Below are 17,415 nucleotides of genomic sequence, written 5' to 3'. Positions count from 1 at the left end.
ATTTATCACACATCGCAAGAAAGTGCACTCATGGAATATTTATTTTTTCTCCCCCACACCGTGACACTCCCCACCCCCGCCAAACCCCCCTCCCCAACCCCTACACTCCCCCAACCACCCAAATCGGGACATAAGGACCATGTCCTCAGTGATGTGCAGTGCTTGTGTACCCCCCTCCCCCGCCCCCCCACGCGCGATCCACCCGTCATAGTAAGGCTCATCCGTTATAGTGCACCACTTTCAGTTAACAATGTGCTAACTTGTTATTAAAAAAATTGTGTAGGAGAGTAGGGTCTGCTTCCTATGGTCACCCCCACTTTTTGCTTTTGCTTTACTGGTTTTCGACTTAGATGTGGCTGTGGGCCTGCTAATCAGACCCACAGCCCAGATGCACTCTCTCTGAATTTACACCATGTGCTCTAGGTACATATACAATTGGGAATTGGTTCACCTTGTCAGCCCCTGTATAAGTGTACCCTAGGTACTCAGGGCATGGGTGCAACCAAGGCCTACCAGGGGCTGCAGCATGTATTATGCCACCCGTGGCTGGCCACTCAAATAGACACAACTGGCTGATCACTCAGCTGGGGCAAGGTCGTGTAATCACCCCTTGCTTAGGTGTAGTATTCCTATACCTACTTATATATAGACACATAGTAACCTATAAGTCACTCCTATGGCAGGCCTTAACAATCCTGGAGGCAGAGTGCTTGGTTATGTGTGAGATGGTGCTCTAGCATGAGCTGTGCCGGTCTGCAGCTTTCGGAACCATGTCCTTATAGCTGTTCTATGATATTGCCATACCATATACTCTTAAGTGCATTATGAACCTCGCGGTTAAATGCTAACTTTGGTTTGGCTTTATCCAAACATGTCATGTAAGGTGTCATACGCTTTGGAATAGTACCCCCTCGCCAATCTGGCGACGGGGGTAGGATTCCACCCTCCTAGAGGGAGAAGACATGTTGTTTCTGACTATCCCGGTTAAAGTTAACCAGAGCCTCAGCGTCACAAAATGGACGCTGCTGCCACCGACACAAGTCTGACCTCCTGCTGCTGGGAGTGCTTCCAGTCACAGAGGTTTGGACAATAGGTTTCCTGCCTGGAGAGGTGCGAGCACCACCCCAGACAGGACTTTGTGGATTGGGACAGGGAGGGCTGAATAGAATGAGACACTGCCTGGGGCACACTAGGTGCTCCATGCATACCCCAGTTCAAACCGGTTGCTGGGGCACTCTGGTGCAAAACTGGACCCCCCTTCCTGGTCCCACCCATAGGAGGGACCTAGAAAGTAATCCAGCCCCTATTAGTTGTATAAAGGTAGGAGCTGAGCCCTGAGACTTTAGATTAATCCTGAACTGCAACTTGACACGAAACTCTGGACCTACGACATTCTGCTGAAGCTGAAGACTGAAGAATCTCCCTTGTGGCCAAGGAGTGAACACCCTGGGCAACCAGGCACCATCCAGCAAATCAACGGCTTGCTTTGTCGACGTTCCCGCCGGAACCCTAGCACAGAGCCTGACAAGACCCAGACTTCCAGACCTCTCTGACCCTCTCTTCACGACTGCAGCACATCCGTGGAGGCGATGAGACACGTGGGACCAGACATCTTGGAAAGCCTGCAACTTGCTAACTGTGCAGCTCCTGAGGCATCCTCGAAGCTGTGCACTGGGGACTGAGAAACCCCGAACCCGAGCTCCACCTGCACCGAAGATCAGCCCTCCACACTCCACGAGTTCTGCGTGGGGCCCTTCTGCTTGTGTTCTGCTCGACGCATGGTCCGGTTGCTGACCCGTTGGCTAGTAGCCTCTGTGACGACAATCCTTTTGAATCACATCGCTGGTCTAGTTGCTCCAGACTGGCCCTTGCCTCCCTGCAAAGGTGAGGCACCTCAGACCTTGCTGGTCTGCACCAGAAGCCTTCTTTGAATCCTGCGTGGGTTTCCTTTGCCAAGGCTTGTTGACTCCAATCCGGAATTCGACTACTCCATCCGCGAGATCCTGCGTGGGACAGCTCACTTCCAGCTCCTGGTCGTCCTCGACGCCTCCTGGCCCGCGTGGCTGAAGAGACAAGCTTCAAGACATCACCTGATTGCTCCTCGACGTCGTCTGGTTCCTTCCTGGTTCCACCCGGTCACTGGCTAGTGACCCAGACTGTGTCCCCTCTGCTTTCAGGTCCTCTTCATCTTCGATCCACCCTTGGATCCACCCGGACATCTTCCTCCTGGTCGCCTGCAGCATCTTTCTTCAAAGGCTCCATAGGACTCAACGGCGAAACCGGACACATCTTCACACCTATGCATCCGTCGTCTGTGGGTGAGGTAACGCGAGTACTTCGGTGCTCCCAAGGGGATTGACTATCCAAGTGTCTAGGTTTTTAGTTGTTTCCTCCTAGTTAAACCGGAAGTGTCCTAAATCCTTCTAAATCTAACTTCTAAGTTCCCATTGACTTTGCATTGACTCACGCTTGTGTGTAAAGACACTGCACGCGCCTCCTACTTCTAAACTAAGGGTCAGATAGTGTAGCCCCAGCGATTCCCTAGGCCCTAGGCCTTTCCTTTTCTCGTGACGTGGTACTTATACCACTTTCTTAATATATGGTTTGCTTAGCCCCTAGGGTCTTACCGTAAATTGTGCAACTTAACGTATTTTAACTAAGTGTCTTGTTATGTGCTTTTGCCTCTGATCTCATAAAGAGTTCAGAGGAGTGTGTTAGTGAATAAATACATATATATTTTATATATATCCTGTGTGGTGTCCTTTCATTTGATGTTCAAGGGGTTACATATGGTAAAACAGCTGGCTTTACGCGCCCTCAAGAGTCTTTTAGCCTAAGACTGTTCTGTCCACGGTACCACTAGGATAGCTGGTCTATAAGGTTGACTTACAACCATCACCATAAGGGTTGTTTGGACTGGTGCAAGGTGTTCACTAGAATAGTGAACATCATATACCAGGCCAACTTCTCACACATATCAGGTCACACTGAAGCACGCTGCCTTTTATTAAGATGATTTAATTCCCTTACATTCAAAGAGCCTAGTCTAACACCTTTATCCGCCATCTTTCTCCCCTGCCCATCTAACCGAGTAAGGCTTGTGCCACAAACCACAATTTATCACACATCGCAAGAAAGTGCACTCATGGAATATTTTTTTTTCTCCCCCACACCGTGACACTTCCTACCCCTCCCAAAACCCCCATCCCCAACCCCTACCCTCCCCCAACCACCCAAAACGGGACATAAGGACCATGTCCTCAGTGATGTGCAGTGTTTGTGTACCCCCCCCCCGCCCCCACGACCGAAACCCGCGATACACCCGTCACAGTAAGGCTCATCCGTTATAGTGCACCCCTTTCGGTTAACGATGTGCTAACTTGTTATTCACCAAATAAACATAACTACAATTGCGAAAATTATATTTCCGGAGCTCAGCTACCATCGTAGGCAGTGCTAACTGCGTAATGCACATCGCTCATATCCTAATATTACAGTCATATTAATAATATACCGAAAGAGGAGAGCGATAAGAAACAAGCATTTACAATGCAATGGTTTCGCCTTTGGAAAAGTTTGAGCTATTGGCATTGTAAATGACAAAGTTTGTATTTATGTGTTGGTTTAGGAAATAGAGAAGTAAATGGCATTGTTATTTACATTGCCATTTGCTTAATTTCTCTCAAATGTGAGACTTATTGTATCCTACTGACGAGTTTAGCAGACAGCAATTACTACCACACACACACCTAGAGCCACACACACACAATGCGGCCACACATACACACACACACACTCAGAGCTACACACAGACACAGACACCCAGAGAAACACACACATACACACCCAGAGCCCCCCCCACACACACACACACCTAGAGCCACATACACACACACACACCCAGAGCCACACACATACAGGCACACATCCAGAGCCAGACAAACACACACCCCGAGAGCCATACACACACTCAAAGTCACACATAGACCCAGACCCAGAACTGGGTTGTTTTTACAAGAGCCTAGAAAAAAATCTTGACTTTCTAACAGAATCATGTGCATCAATTTTACCAGCCTAGGTATAATAAACACGTCTGTTCCTACAGGATGGTACCAAGCTGACCCAAATTCTCAGCCGGAGTGGTGGCAGTGTAAAAAAATATATGTCACACCTTGTGTCGTGAGAGAAGCAAAGTACTGCATATCTAATAAATGGAAAAAAAAGAAAATATTTACCTCTAGAACTTTCGTTTGCAACTGAACTCGTTCCCTTCGTCCTTTGCTAACAAGCCATTCTTCCCAGGGTGTGAGATTATGCTTGGGTATGATCACGTGATCTTTTTCCTTCAGACTTCCCTTTGAATTTTGCGGTCCAACTCTGTGGGAATAGCCAGCAAAAGAGTTATTCTAAATCCATGGAGAAGATAATGCTCATGGTGTACTACTGATTTTCAAGTATTATTGTTCTGCAAAAAACGAAAGCAAAAAATAAGAAATAAATGGCGATGCAGGTCTAAATATTAAACGTTTGTAACTAAAATGTCATGAGCTCCAAGACCTGGTACTTTTAGCCTTCAACCACCTCATTAATATGGGAAATGTTGCACGAATTGTGAATAAATTCATAAAAGAATACAGATTATTGTAGCTGCCCCTTTACACAGTAACTGTCTTGGTTGCTATTTACATTAGTGTGAATTTGTAATGTTTGCCAACTTCTTCTAGACCCGCTGGTATCTTTAATCAGATGGAAACAGCTTTTCTTTACGGCAAACCATTTACCCATTTAAATCAGGCAAAACCATCAATTAGTTTCCATCAAATATTTCCAGTAGAAACATCGGAATTAAGGGTCAAATGCCGATAGGAGTTTAATCTGTCATCAAAAGGCCAAGCAGGTTTCTAATTATTTTTTTTAATCTTTAAAGTAGCCTACTTTAAGCTGTTCCTAAAATGAAAACCTCTACACACCTAAATTAAGTTATGTCTAGGTGTGTCCTATGTTAATTTTTTTTCTAAACCCACATAATGTACCTAAAGTTTACATAAAATGTATGATCCCTGCAGATTTCCAAGCAGACACCTCCTACCTGAAAACTATTAGGAATCGCTAAAAACATAGGGCTGGTGGCCTGTTGGGTCAGCAGACCACCATGTCTGATTACTTTTAAATAAAGCATTTTTTTTAAACTTAGCCAGTTTTCCTTAAATGCTTCGCTGCGGTCGGAATTCCCCCACCGTGCGCCCGATTCCACGCATGTGCAGTTCGGACGGCCCCCGGCCGTCCACCGCACACGCCCTCCGTGATGTCAGAAGGCCGGCGGCCGTCCGACGCACCAAAGCAGTAAAAAGGAATACAGGATGAGTAAAAAAAAAAGGAAAGTTTAACTTACATTTATGTTTTTGGAGAGTGCGTTTATCAACATTCACAAAGGGAAAGGGGTAGTTTAGGAACTCTTTCCTGTTTCCAATTGGGTTTCCACTACATGTGTGCAGTCTGTGCAACTAGATCTTGGTCAAAACAATTAATACATCTCTGTTGGACGTGGTCCTCTTTGCAGGATTACCCCCAAACATTTGCTTTCACTGCCCCTGTTTTTTTACACCATGTTTATTAGCTTTTAGGACTCTGTGCACTTTATCACTGCTAACCATAGCTAAAGCGTGTGTGCTCTCTCCTGTAAACATGGCAAAATTGTCTTACGAGTAAATTAAATGTGCCAATTGAGTGCAAGTCAAGTAAAATGGTACTATGTGTGCCTGTAAATTGCATGCTACTAGTGGACCTGCAGCCCTTATTGTGCCACCCATAGCTTTCTTAAACATGGCTTAGGCCTGTGTGCAGTTTTAAAAAAGCCATTTTGAAATAAAGTTAGTCACCCCTACAGTAGCCCCGTGGGATAGGGCACATTGCATTTAAAATGTTAGACATGTAATTTTAGGTTTTACATATCCTGGTAATCAAAAACACATTTTTCACTATTGCAGGGCCTACCTCTCCCATAGGATAACATTAGGTTACCTTATTACATTTAATAAGTGACAGCTTTTGTATGGAAGAAAGTAGAAACACCATGTTTGGTGTCTGAGGAATTGTTATTTAAAAACCTCTTTAATGGTAAAGTCGAATTTGAAGTCATAATTCTGAAAATGCACTTTTAAAAAGTTGGCATTTTCTCACCCTAATTATTTGATGCATTCAGCCTGAAAGTTGGCATTTTCTTGTCCTAACTATTTGGTGCCTGCAGACTGTTTCCCAAGTCACGTGACATGCTGTAGCTGACAGTTTGCCCTTTTGTATTTCTCCCAGACAGTATCATAATAGAGGGCCTGGGTGTTGGCAGGATTGGTCATTCTGGCTTGATGAGGGGGGTGGAGTTGCCATCTGTCAAATTTGCACTTCAGAGAAACTGTCTCAGTTCACGTACAAAAATCTTCATACTAGCATATTGTGACTGAAGACAGACTAGGATCAGGGCAAGGAAGCCCATATTGGAAAATTCCAGAAGCTTTTCCCATTTCAAAGCCGACACCAAGTATAAAAATAGGGCCATCCGATCCACTTTTCAGATCACTTCTGGGCTTATGGAAGACTCAGAAGAGGACTAGTCTTCTGCCCTGCTACTGGAATAACTGCCCGGCTGCAATAAGGACTGCCCTGCTGCCTGAGGAGGAAGACCGACCTGTTCCTTCACCCCAGAACCACCAGAGTAACTCCAAGGGCTGACTGGACTTCTGTTCTGAGCTACAGAGATACAACATGCTCCAGAGACCGGTTCTGTATCTATCTTGTTGCCCAGAGTAAACTAAACCTGCTTGCGCCCTGCTGCTGGCATCTGCTGGAGTGGGTCCTGATTCCCCACAAGAGGCGCATTTCAGGTCCTGGAACCTCGGTTGTTAACAGAGTGTACTCCTTCTGGCTCAAATGTGGGATCCCTCATCACAGAGGCAGGAGCTTACATCGCAGCACCCTGCAGCCTCAGATTGGCGGCCTCATCGGAACCATCGGAGCATGATGCAACTCAATGCAGGACCTCCGATCATAGTTCCTATTCAGAACTAACCCAGTGGTACGCAATGTTCTGCAGAGAGAACCAGTTATAATCCATAATAGACTATCCTGATCCCTGTATCCAACCCATGCTCTGTTGTAGTAGGCCTGAACCTGTGAGTATGTCTTATTCCAGTACGAACAGATAACCAAAACTGGTGCTTAAAATTTGGAAATCACTTGTTCTACTGACAGGATTTTTGTAGTTTTAGTGTCAAATAATTTCTTTAAATGTACTATTTTTCTCTAAATTAGTCTGGGAGTTTTCTAATGTGGTGTTTTCGCTTTATTGCTTTTAAGTGCTGCATAAACACTTTACACAATGCCCCCAAATTAAGCCGAACTGTGTTTCTGCCAAGGCTACCAGAGGGTTAGACACAGGTTAATTTAGTGAATTTTAAGGTTCACCCTGACAAGGATTGGGGCTGTTCCTTGAGTAGGGTTTCAGCACTTCAACCAACAACCCTATTTGTAAGAGACGCCCTCCCTAATCCTTACTTTTCCAAATATCAAACCCAAAATACGACTAAAGTGTTAACAAAATGCAGTTTGGGTTTCTTACATAACAAAATGCCTTTTTGGAGTCGCAAACACGATGCTGCGAATCAGGCCATTTGTGAATGCAAAAGACTCGATACAGCTATCTCAAAATTCTAACATTGTGGATGTGGTCACAGTCACGGACCAACTCCCTGAAACTTTTTTGTCACAACATCTCATGCCCATACTGGATTGCCAGCACAGATAGTCACGGAAATTCCTATCCGTATTTCCACTGGAAAATCCTTAATCGGTAAATCAGTGTTTCACCTTCAGATTCACAAATCAAGGGTTTTATGCATCTAAGTAAGATCTATGGAGGTTAAAAAAATTAAAAAATCCCCCCCAAAAAAATAACCGGTCCTTAATCCCCCTAAAAGTGGCAAGGGAATGTAAGTGAACTAGCTATCAGAACCAACAATATGGGTCCAACAATACCTGTTGTCCACATTCTCTTTGTAATCAGACCCCGACCTGGAAGAATCCAACTTCCCATCGTCCTCATCTTCAAAGCTGCTGTGGTAGAGCGGGGAGAGCAGTGAGCGGGTGGAGTCTCCGCAGGAAGAAACTGAAAGGCTCTGGGAACGTTTGGGTGTTTGGTCTTTGTGGGAGTGCCGATGTGGAGCTGAATGAGATCGCCTTGTCCCTGAAGAAAAGTCTCCACTGTGGCCAGCTGACATCTCGGATCCAGCTATGTGCTTCTTAAAAGATAAAGGAGTTCAAATCATTAAAAAAACTAAGTAGTCCCACAGAATCTAATCCATTCCCACAAGAACTTGTCATTGGCCGTGTCAAATTAGTTTCTAGTTTAATGAAAAAAAGCAGCTATACACTTACAAACCTGCTTGGTTTAAAATGCAAACTATAAAAATGCTGTGGTAGAAGAAAGAATAAAAGAGCAGTGTGTATTATGTTCAATATCAGTTACAAGACATATGCAAATAGCAGCAAGTGCTGAATCTCTAAGCAATACTCAACACTTTGTGCTTCTGAAAGCCCTTTCCTCTTTCCTGGTGCAGCACTACAAATAAGTTTGCGCACAGTTTATTTGGTGACTTCTAAACCCAATTTTGGCATAGTGTTATAGGACCACCAAACTACGACATTACAACCCCACTGTTGGAAATGGCCGTTTTTGCAGGGTTATCCCCAAACTTTTTGCGTCTTCCTCCTATTTTTTCCTGACCTGTGTTTGTTGACTATAGGACTCTGGGCACTTTACCACTGCTGATCCGCGCTAACGTGCATATGCTCTCTGTGTAAATTGTTATTGTAATTAGTTCTCCCTGATTGGCATAGTTGTTTTACCAGTAGGTTCCTAGTAAAGTGCATTGAGTGTACCAGGGCTGGTAAATCAAATGCTACTAGTGGGTTTGCGATACAAAAGGGGATGATGGACGGAGCGTTTGAACAAATCAAACACTCACCCCCAGTCAACTGATCTGGGTTTAATCCATCACCATTCTTTAGTTCACTCAGCCACCCCAGTTCAGACATGGCTATATGCAAATCAGTCTGACCCTGTGCCTTATGGGAACAGTCCAGCCCGAACTGCCAAGCCATGTCTTCCCTGGACCGGAAACAAGCATCCTGGGACCGGTTTCGGATTCATAATCCTCATCAGCCAGGCTATCTTGAATCCAGTGGCCAAGTGAACAAGGGACTCACGTCTGAGTATACCCTGCCACACTTAGGGCGAACAAAGCGATACAAAAGGGGATGATGGACGGAGCGTTTGAACAAATCAAACACTCACCCCCAGTCAACTGATTTGGGTTTATTCCATCACCATTCTTTAGTTCACTCAGCCACCCCAGTTCAGACATGGCTATATGCAAACCAAGATCAGTTGACTGGGGGTGAGTGTTTGATTTGTTCAAACGCTCCGTCCATCATCCCCTTTTGTATCGCTTTGTTCGCCCTAAGTGTGGCAGGGTATACTCAGACGTGAGTCCCTTGTTCACTTGGCCACTGGATTCAAGATAGCCTGGCTGATGAGGATTATGAATCCGAAACCGGTCCCAGGATGCTTTTTTCCGGTCCAGGGAAGACATGGCTTGGCAGTTCGGGCTGGACTGTTCCCATAAGGCACAGGGTCAGACTGATTTGCATATAGCCATGTCTGAACTGGGGTGGCTGAGTGAACTAAAGAATGGTGATGGATTAAACCCAGATCAGTTGACTGGGGGTGAGTGTTTGATTTGTTCAAACGCTCCATCCATCATCCCCTTTTGTATCACTAGTGGGTTTGCAGCACTGATTACACCACCCACATGAGTAGCCCTGAAAAAGGGTCTCAGGCCTGCCACTGCAGTGCCAGTGCACAGTTTGTTAACTGCCATGAACACTTGGCAAGTGCACCCACTTGCCAGGCCTTACCCTTCCCTATTCTTACACATAGGACACCCCTATGGTAGGCCCAAGGTTCCCACCTGGGCAGGGTGCAGTGTATGTGAAAGGTAGGACATGTACTGGTGTGTGTAACATGTCCTGATAGAGAAATACTGCCAATTTCGTCTTTCACTATTAAAAGGCTATCTTGCCCATAGGACAGTATGGGGAAAACTTTGTAACATTTTACAAGTATATCTTCCTATAGAGATAAGATGGAAAAATGGAGTTTAGTACCCCTGAACTCAGAATTTAATAACACATTTTTTAGTAAAGATGGTTTTTAAATTGTGTGTTTGAAAATACCACTTTTAGAACGTGGCTATTTTCTTGTTCAACCTTCCTGTGTGCCTCTGCCTGTTTCTGGATTGATTGTCTGGCTTTGGAGTGATAGGGGCTGAGGAGGTGCCGTGGCTCCAGGAGTCTGGATGAGTCAGCACTAGGCTGAATAGGCCTGATCTGCGTTTGGAGTGGTGGGAGGAGTAGCATCTGTACCTGAATAGGGTTGTGCCTGCCTTCCACAAGGCTGGCTCCGCCCCCCTGTGGTGTGTCTGGGACCAAGGCTCACACTAACAAATGATGTTGTTGTGCACTGGCAGAGTGCCCCCAGAACTGGTTTGACCCGGGCTGAGAGCCCCTTGCACAAAGAAAGACATGTTGGGGTATAAGTACCAGACCCACAACCCCAGACTTTAGATAATTCCTGGAATTCAAGAGGAACCTTTGCCAAGGAGAAGAGCTAGAGAGACTGAGGAGAAGTACTGCCCTTGCTGTGTGTCTGGGGTTGGCCTGCAGTTGCTGTTTCTGCCAAGGAAAGGAGAAGGACTTTGCTGTGTCCCCCTGCTTGAAGGAGATCTCCAAGGGCCTGAAGTGTGCCGGCCTCCTGTTCGGAAGTCTCAGGGACACAAAAGACTTACAGCAAAACTGCTGGTGCTGCTGGACTCTGCCATCTGTCAGTCTTCCTCTTGCCTCCTTCCAGTTACAGGACCTCAGAGGTGGATTTTGCTGCTAATCTCTGCAAGAACCGGTGCGAAGCATCGTGAAGCTGTGCAAAGTCTCTCGGAACCGGCGCCGGACACGTGAAACCTCGCCGAGTTTCACTGGGCGACGTGAAGTTTCACCGCGAAGCCCCCAGCACCGACGCCGGTTGGCGCCAAGCCTTGCAAAGCGACGCATCACCTCCGGTGTGTCATGCATCATACATGTGCACCAAGTTTTCCACACATCACCGGCAGACAAGAACAGTCTTGGATTTCGAAGCCTCACTTCCACCTACAGTCCGGATTCGACACATCATTTCTCCTGTGTCCAGCAGAACAGATGCCTCGCCTCCCCAAGGACTCAGGAACTGACGCATCGCTGTGTTTTCCAAAGCTTCCTTTCTCTGCGGCTGTTTGACCATGTGAATATTGACGCATCTTCAGGTACTTTGTGTAAAAGTAATGCATCCATAGTTTTCTATGGTACAAGTTCTTGAAATCTTTTGAAAGTCATTTTTTTAACTGTGTATGTTGGATTTTTGTCGCTTTGGTCTGGTTTAGTTTAGATAAATATATTTAATTTTTCTCAACTGGTGTGGTGTCCATTTGTGGTGTTTTCACTGTGTTACTGTGAGTTTTGGTATAAATACTTTACACATTGCCTCTGGGATAAGCCTGTCTGTTCATGCCAAGCTACCAAGGGGGTGAGCAGGGGTCATCTAAAGTGCATATATCTCTATTAGGACAAAGGTACCTACCTCTGCCAACTAGAGACCCTCATTTCTAACACCCACACACTAAAAAACAACATAAACTAAGGCTCATTTAGGCCTAGTCGATGTCCTGGGCTGTTTTGGACATCAGCTGCTTACTGCCTCCAAAAACGAGCTGGAAATCCACTGATTACAGTGTTTTCCTGCCCATTTTTCCTGCCAACATGTGATTTAAGCTCCTCAAAGAGGGACCGTGTGAAGGGAGCCGGAATCGTGTGACACACTGCTGCACCGTGCAAGTTGGCAGGGCTGGTTAAGTGGAAAAGGTCTGTGACTATGACCACAAGAAGCTGTTACTTTGCATTTCCTAATATAAGCCCACCTCCTTGAAGTACATGCTTCAATGTAGCTGCTTGAAACTCCAGTACAGCTGCTGGTCTATCATATAACCAATGGATAGTCCAAGATAGAATAGATAAATCCAAATATCAAGACAAACCCGTTGTGAATGTTAATGCTCAAAGATATGAAGCCATTACACCCCATTCCTTGCAGAGACTGTGGCAGTGTCATGTTTCCTGCACTGACCCTTTAGATTTTCAACTTTTTCTGGGCCTCCTTTTTTCTAGCATTAGGACTGTGCAGAGTGACACTAGCTATTGGGTCTCACCGCACTAGCCCTAACATGGTACTGTTGAAGTTGGTCTCACCCCATTGGCCTATTTAACTTTCTTGTAAGGTCATAAAGAGGACTGTAAGGCCATGACAGATGATGCAGAAATTGGGCTGCAGTGGACATTTACACCACCCAAATATATAACAAAAATATATAACTGTCAGGTAAAAAGCACTGCAGTGACTTAAAGAAAAGTGCCTTTGCCAAGAAGGGAAACAAACCTAATTTTCTAAATTAAAATCGCCGGTAAAGTGAGTATTGAAAGCCCAAAGATTTAGGTGTGTTAGAATTTGGGTTTCTGGTTGGCGAAGGCATGCGCGCTGTGGTTTTATATATTATAAAACTACAAAATTCGGAAGTCAGGGTAAGCTAGGTACACACTACGAGATAGTTATATAGTTACATGGTAGTCTTATTTCAAAGGATGATTTACATGTTATTTTCTTCATTCACAGTGGCCCCTGAGGAAGGCACAGGAGGTCCCGAAATGCTTCGGGCCGAAGTTCATCAATCGCTGTTGATACTGTAATTTTGTTGATAATGTGACTACATTCTATGTATGTTGTATACACAACAATAATGGTTGCATCTATAGAATCATGAAGTAATGACCCATAAACTGTAGTAGATTTAGCAGTATGTAATTCTATAGTTTTTCTTCAATCAATTAGGTTTTGTTGAAAAATCATTGTTTACTTGTGTTTGTGTTATTTCACATTCAGCAGTTAAAACGTTCGATAATAATTTATGTATTTAGTAAGAAAAATTACACACAGCTGTGCGCCTGGTTTATTCTAGACAGTTTGTCTTGAATCACTTTTCTCAACACACTAAAAGATAACCTGTGTTCATCGTCCTGTAGCTTGGCACAGAGCAGTCAGGCTTCTCTAAAGAGGCAATGCGTAAAGCATTTGTGTAACACACACACACACACACACACACACACACACAGTAATACAATGAAAACACCACAAAATTACTTCAAAGCGGTTTAGAAAAATAGATCATTCTATAAATAAATCAAAAACAAACAAAAATCGAATAAGTAGATTTTGAGATATGATTTTTTAAAGAATAAAAAGAGTTCTAGCACTTAGAAGCAATTAGCACCAATGGGGCTTTTCTTGTTGCGCTGAACCAGGTCAAAGTCAACAGTTCAGGTTGACTGTGATGGACCAAAGGCCAGGAACAGGAGCCACGCAGGTCTGGTGAACAGACTACTTTGATCCAGATCGCAACAGCAAGATGATTGATGCAGAGGAGCGATGCGTCGGTGTCGGGCCTGCAATCGAGGGGATGCGTCTATTTTCTCTAATCAGTGGTGGCGATGCAGTGGTTCAGAAGATGAAGCACAGAGCCGAGATGCGTTGGTTCCATAAGCGATGCGCCAGGTTTCTCTACACAGTTGAGGGAATGCGACAATCTCTCCACAATGCATCAGCGGTGATGTGCAGTTCCGATGTGTGAAGCTCTCAAAACGATGAGTTAGTTCTAAAAGCAATGCACCAATTCTACTCCTGCAACAGGGTAGATGAGCCGGGTCACCTACACGCAGATTGGAGATGCGTCGATTTCTCTGGTGATATTTTTTGGGTCCACTTCCAATGGATCAAGCGCACGGGTAGAGACTTTTATAGCCCAAAATCTCAAGCAACACTTTTGTTGCCAGGCAGAGTCCCGCTCTCCCTCATCAAGGTCAGAGAGCAGCAGGCAGCATGCTAGCACAGCAGAAAAGCATGTCTTCCAGATCAGCAGTCCACCAATGTCAGTTCTTGATGCAGCACAGCAGTTCTTCTGACAGAGTTCAGTTACAGGTCCGGAAGTGTCTGATTTGGTGGGGTTAGAGCCCCAGTACTTATAGCCAGTTGTGCCTTTGAAGTGGGGGAGTTCAGAAAAGGGTCTTTGAAGTGCAAACAGGCCCTTTATTCACAGCCCTGGCTCAAGACTATCAGCAGGGTGTAATCAGCCCTGTGTCTGGTACACAGAACACTCCCTATTCAGGTGTGTCAGCTCCCCCTCCTTTCCAGCCCAGGAAGAGCTATTGGAATGCAAAGGAGTTCTCTGTTAAGCCTACCAGTCTTGTGTTTGCAGCTGTCTAGTGGGAATGCACAAAGTGTAGCTGTCACCCACCCCAGATGTGTATTGGAGACAGGCTGCAGGAGCAGAACAATGTCCACTTTCTAAAAGTGGCATTTCTAAAATAGTAATGTCAAAGCCAACTTTACCAGTAGAGAGGATTTGTCATTACCATTCCAAAGATATAAAAGTGATATATTTACTCCTTGCTCATCAGGAATTAGAGTTGAAAGTGTATTAAGGAATTCCCAATGTTAACCGATGAGAGGGGCTAGGCCTCACAGTAGTGCAAAAACAAATGTAGGTGTTTTTACTACCAGGACAAGCAAAACTTGAAAGTACATGTCCTACCTTTTACTTACGCAGCAGCTTCCTTATGGGATAACTCGGGCCTACCTTAGGGGTGACTTATTTGTAATAAAAGGAGAATTTCAGGCTTGGCAAAGGTTTTTAAATGCCAAGTCAAAGTGGCAGTAAAACTGCACACCCAGGCTCTGCAGTGGCAGGCCTCAGACATGATTGTAGGGCTACATGTGATGGTGACACAATCAGTGCTGCAGAACCACTAGTAGTATTTGATTTACAGGTCCTGGGTATATGGTATACTACTTTACAAGGGACATACATGTAAATTAAACAGGTGTAAACCAGTTATACCATGTTTAGAGGAGAGAGCATGTGCACTTTAGCACTGGTCAGTAGTGACAATGTGCTCAGAGTCCTAAAACCAACACAAATAATTCAGCAATAAGGAGGAGGAATGGAAAAAAGTATGGGTTGACCATTCAGAGAGGGCCACTTTCCAACATGGTGATAATTTAATGAAAATGAAGCACACTAAGTATTTGGAATAGTGTCCATTTACAGTCACTAAATGTTCAAAAGCTGTGCAAAAGCTGTTGTCAGTTTGGAGAGGAGAAAGATTCTCCATGAACATACCTAGTTAAAATCAAAACTCTTAATTTCCATCTTTACCTAGTAAAAATGCTATAAAGGTTATTAAAAGTGGTTTTCCACAGTAATAAATATATAATTTCATTGTGAAAGTAGGTTTTGTACCACATTAGTTAACTATTTGAACACATATTCCTGTTCTTTTCCCCATAAACAAGGTTAACCATTTTTTGTAAATGTTTTGACAAGTTTACAACTTCGAAAAATACCTGATGAAGTGCAATTAGAAATTGGTGAATCCAAAACACTTCAGTATCTGCTTGACAAAAGTAGATTATAGCCATTCCAAATGCAAGTTTCCCCAACAATAATCAGAGGTTATGGTTATAAACTCCTCTTGCCAATTAATCACAGGAAGTGCAAAAGCAAAGTAAATAATAAGAACCACAGGAAAATAACATGAAGGCAATGACATCGAAAGATGATTATACTTGTGCATTTTCAAGAACTGGCTGTCAATATAGCATGAGTTTCCCCAACAAACATCCCCAGTGCTTACCAGAATTCATTTCTCTGGTTCCCCAGCTCGATTTTGATCATTAGTTTCTTTTTGCGTTTTACAAGTTTCTTAATTTAGAAAGAGATTTGAGAAGTTGACTGTTATTTTCTTTAAAATTGTTTGCATTGCTTGAAATAACAGTCATGTCTCTTCAGAACTTCCTACTGCTCGTGCAATAGCTACCATGGGATGACCAGAGATTCACTGAGACTTGTGTCGAGACCTAACAAGGGTGTGTGTTTTTTTATTTGATAAGTGCTCCCCTTTCTCAAATTAACAGCCCAGAGTGACCATTTAGACTATTGTTGGCATAGTCTGATTTAAAAGAAAAAAAAACATTTTCTATACACGGTTTCCAATCAGATGGGTAGCATGTACTTCAATGACAATTTACACTGGCTTCCTTAAAATGTTACGCTGACTCTGATATGAAGGTTTTGGCTGCTCAACATTATTAGGCAGTTTCACTCAGGATAAACAATTTTCCCAGATCATGAGATTAAATTTCAAGCTGCGTTTACATTTATGCTCTCAATCACGTCCGTTAAAACACAATAGATTTATTTTGTCGGACATGTAAAGAAGCAACGGTTGCAATTAATCTTTGTAGGTGAGAACTTTAGAAACACATCACTCAATCCTACATGGTCCCACACAGATATTAACAGAGCTTTTGAAATAACAACCCATTGCATACAAATGAGAACTAAATAACCCAGAGGTGTAAGAAACTGGTTTATTAGTTCAAAGCGGATAGAGTTCTACTCAAGTAAAAGCGCACTCCTTGTCAGGGTGAACCACAAAAGTCACTAAATAAACCTGTGCTTAACCCTCTGGTAGCTAGGCATAAAAGAAGTCAGACTTAATTTGGAGGCAGTACGGGAAGTATTTAAGGGGCACTCAAACATGAATAAACTGAAAACACATCACAAGAAAAATCCCCAAACAAATGAATTTCTAATAAATAAAATGACACCAAAATGACAAAAAAAACAATCAGTAGAACCGGAATTATGAATTTTTAAAGTGTTAGGTAAACAAACCGCCAAAATGCACAAAGCCCCAACTGCGGTAACTGGTGGCACTGGACCGGGACTTAGTCACAAGTTCAGGTACACTGTGTTAAAGTACCGGTCGGGCTAGGTGTGCCCCGCAGGGTATTTTACCCTTTGTCCCTGGTGCAGTGGCTGCAAGGTGCTGTAGTGGGATCCACATCGGGTCAGTCAAGCTGTCGATCAGGAGCTGCGCCATAGTGCGATGTGATGCTCTGGTTTCGTCCTGTTTCGGATCCAGTGAAGCCTGCAATCAGGAGCTGCAAGGTGCTGCGATACAAGGCTCTGCAACGTGCTACATGAGATTTGGTGAAACCTTCAGATATGCTGGGAGGCATACATCTCAGTGCAGCAATGGATCCAGGACCTGGAGGACAGCACTTCAAGGGTCAGGACTCACACTGAGGACAGAAGAGGGAACCAGTTTAGGTCCAGTTGTGTCTGGTCAGCTGGAAAGCAGGAGGGGCCTCTGAAAGCTTGACTT

The 17,415-nt window shown here is 44.3% G+C and overlaps 1 protein-coding gene across 2 annotated transcripts in view; it reads right to left on the bottom strand.

Moving 5' to 3' along the window:
• The window catches only part of CCDC34 (coiled-coil domain containing 34), a 367,776-nt gene that overhangs the window by 330,499 nt on the left and 19,862 nt on the right, over window positions 1-17,415 (bottom strand). Inside the window, exons 2-3 of one of the 2 annotated variants that reach the window (XM_078684653.1) lie at window positions 8,029-8,291; window positions 4,236-4,377 (exon numbers count right to left, since the gene is read on the bottom strand). In XM_078684653.1, coding sequence (XP_078540779.1) covers window positions 4,236-4,377; window positions 8,029-8,291 — 405 coding nt within the window. The remainder of the gene's footprint in view (window positions 1-4,235; window positions 4,378-8,028; window positions 8,292-17,415) is intronic. The other variant, XM_078684655.1, reaches the window with a different exon arrangement.

This window comes from Lissotriton helveticus, chromosome 3_2 (assembly GCF_964261635.1).
Source record: "Lissotriton helveticus chromosome 3_2, aLisHel1.1, whole genome shotgun sequence".
Lineage (NCBI taxonomy): Eukaryota > Metazoa > Chordata > Amphibia > Caudata > Salamandridae > Lissotriton > Lissotriton helveticus.
Note: the sequence above shows the minus strand (reverse complement) of the source record. Positions and strands in the feature narration are given on the sequence as shown.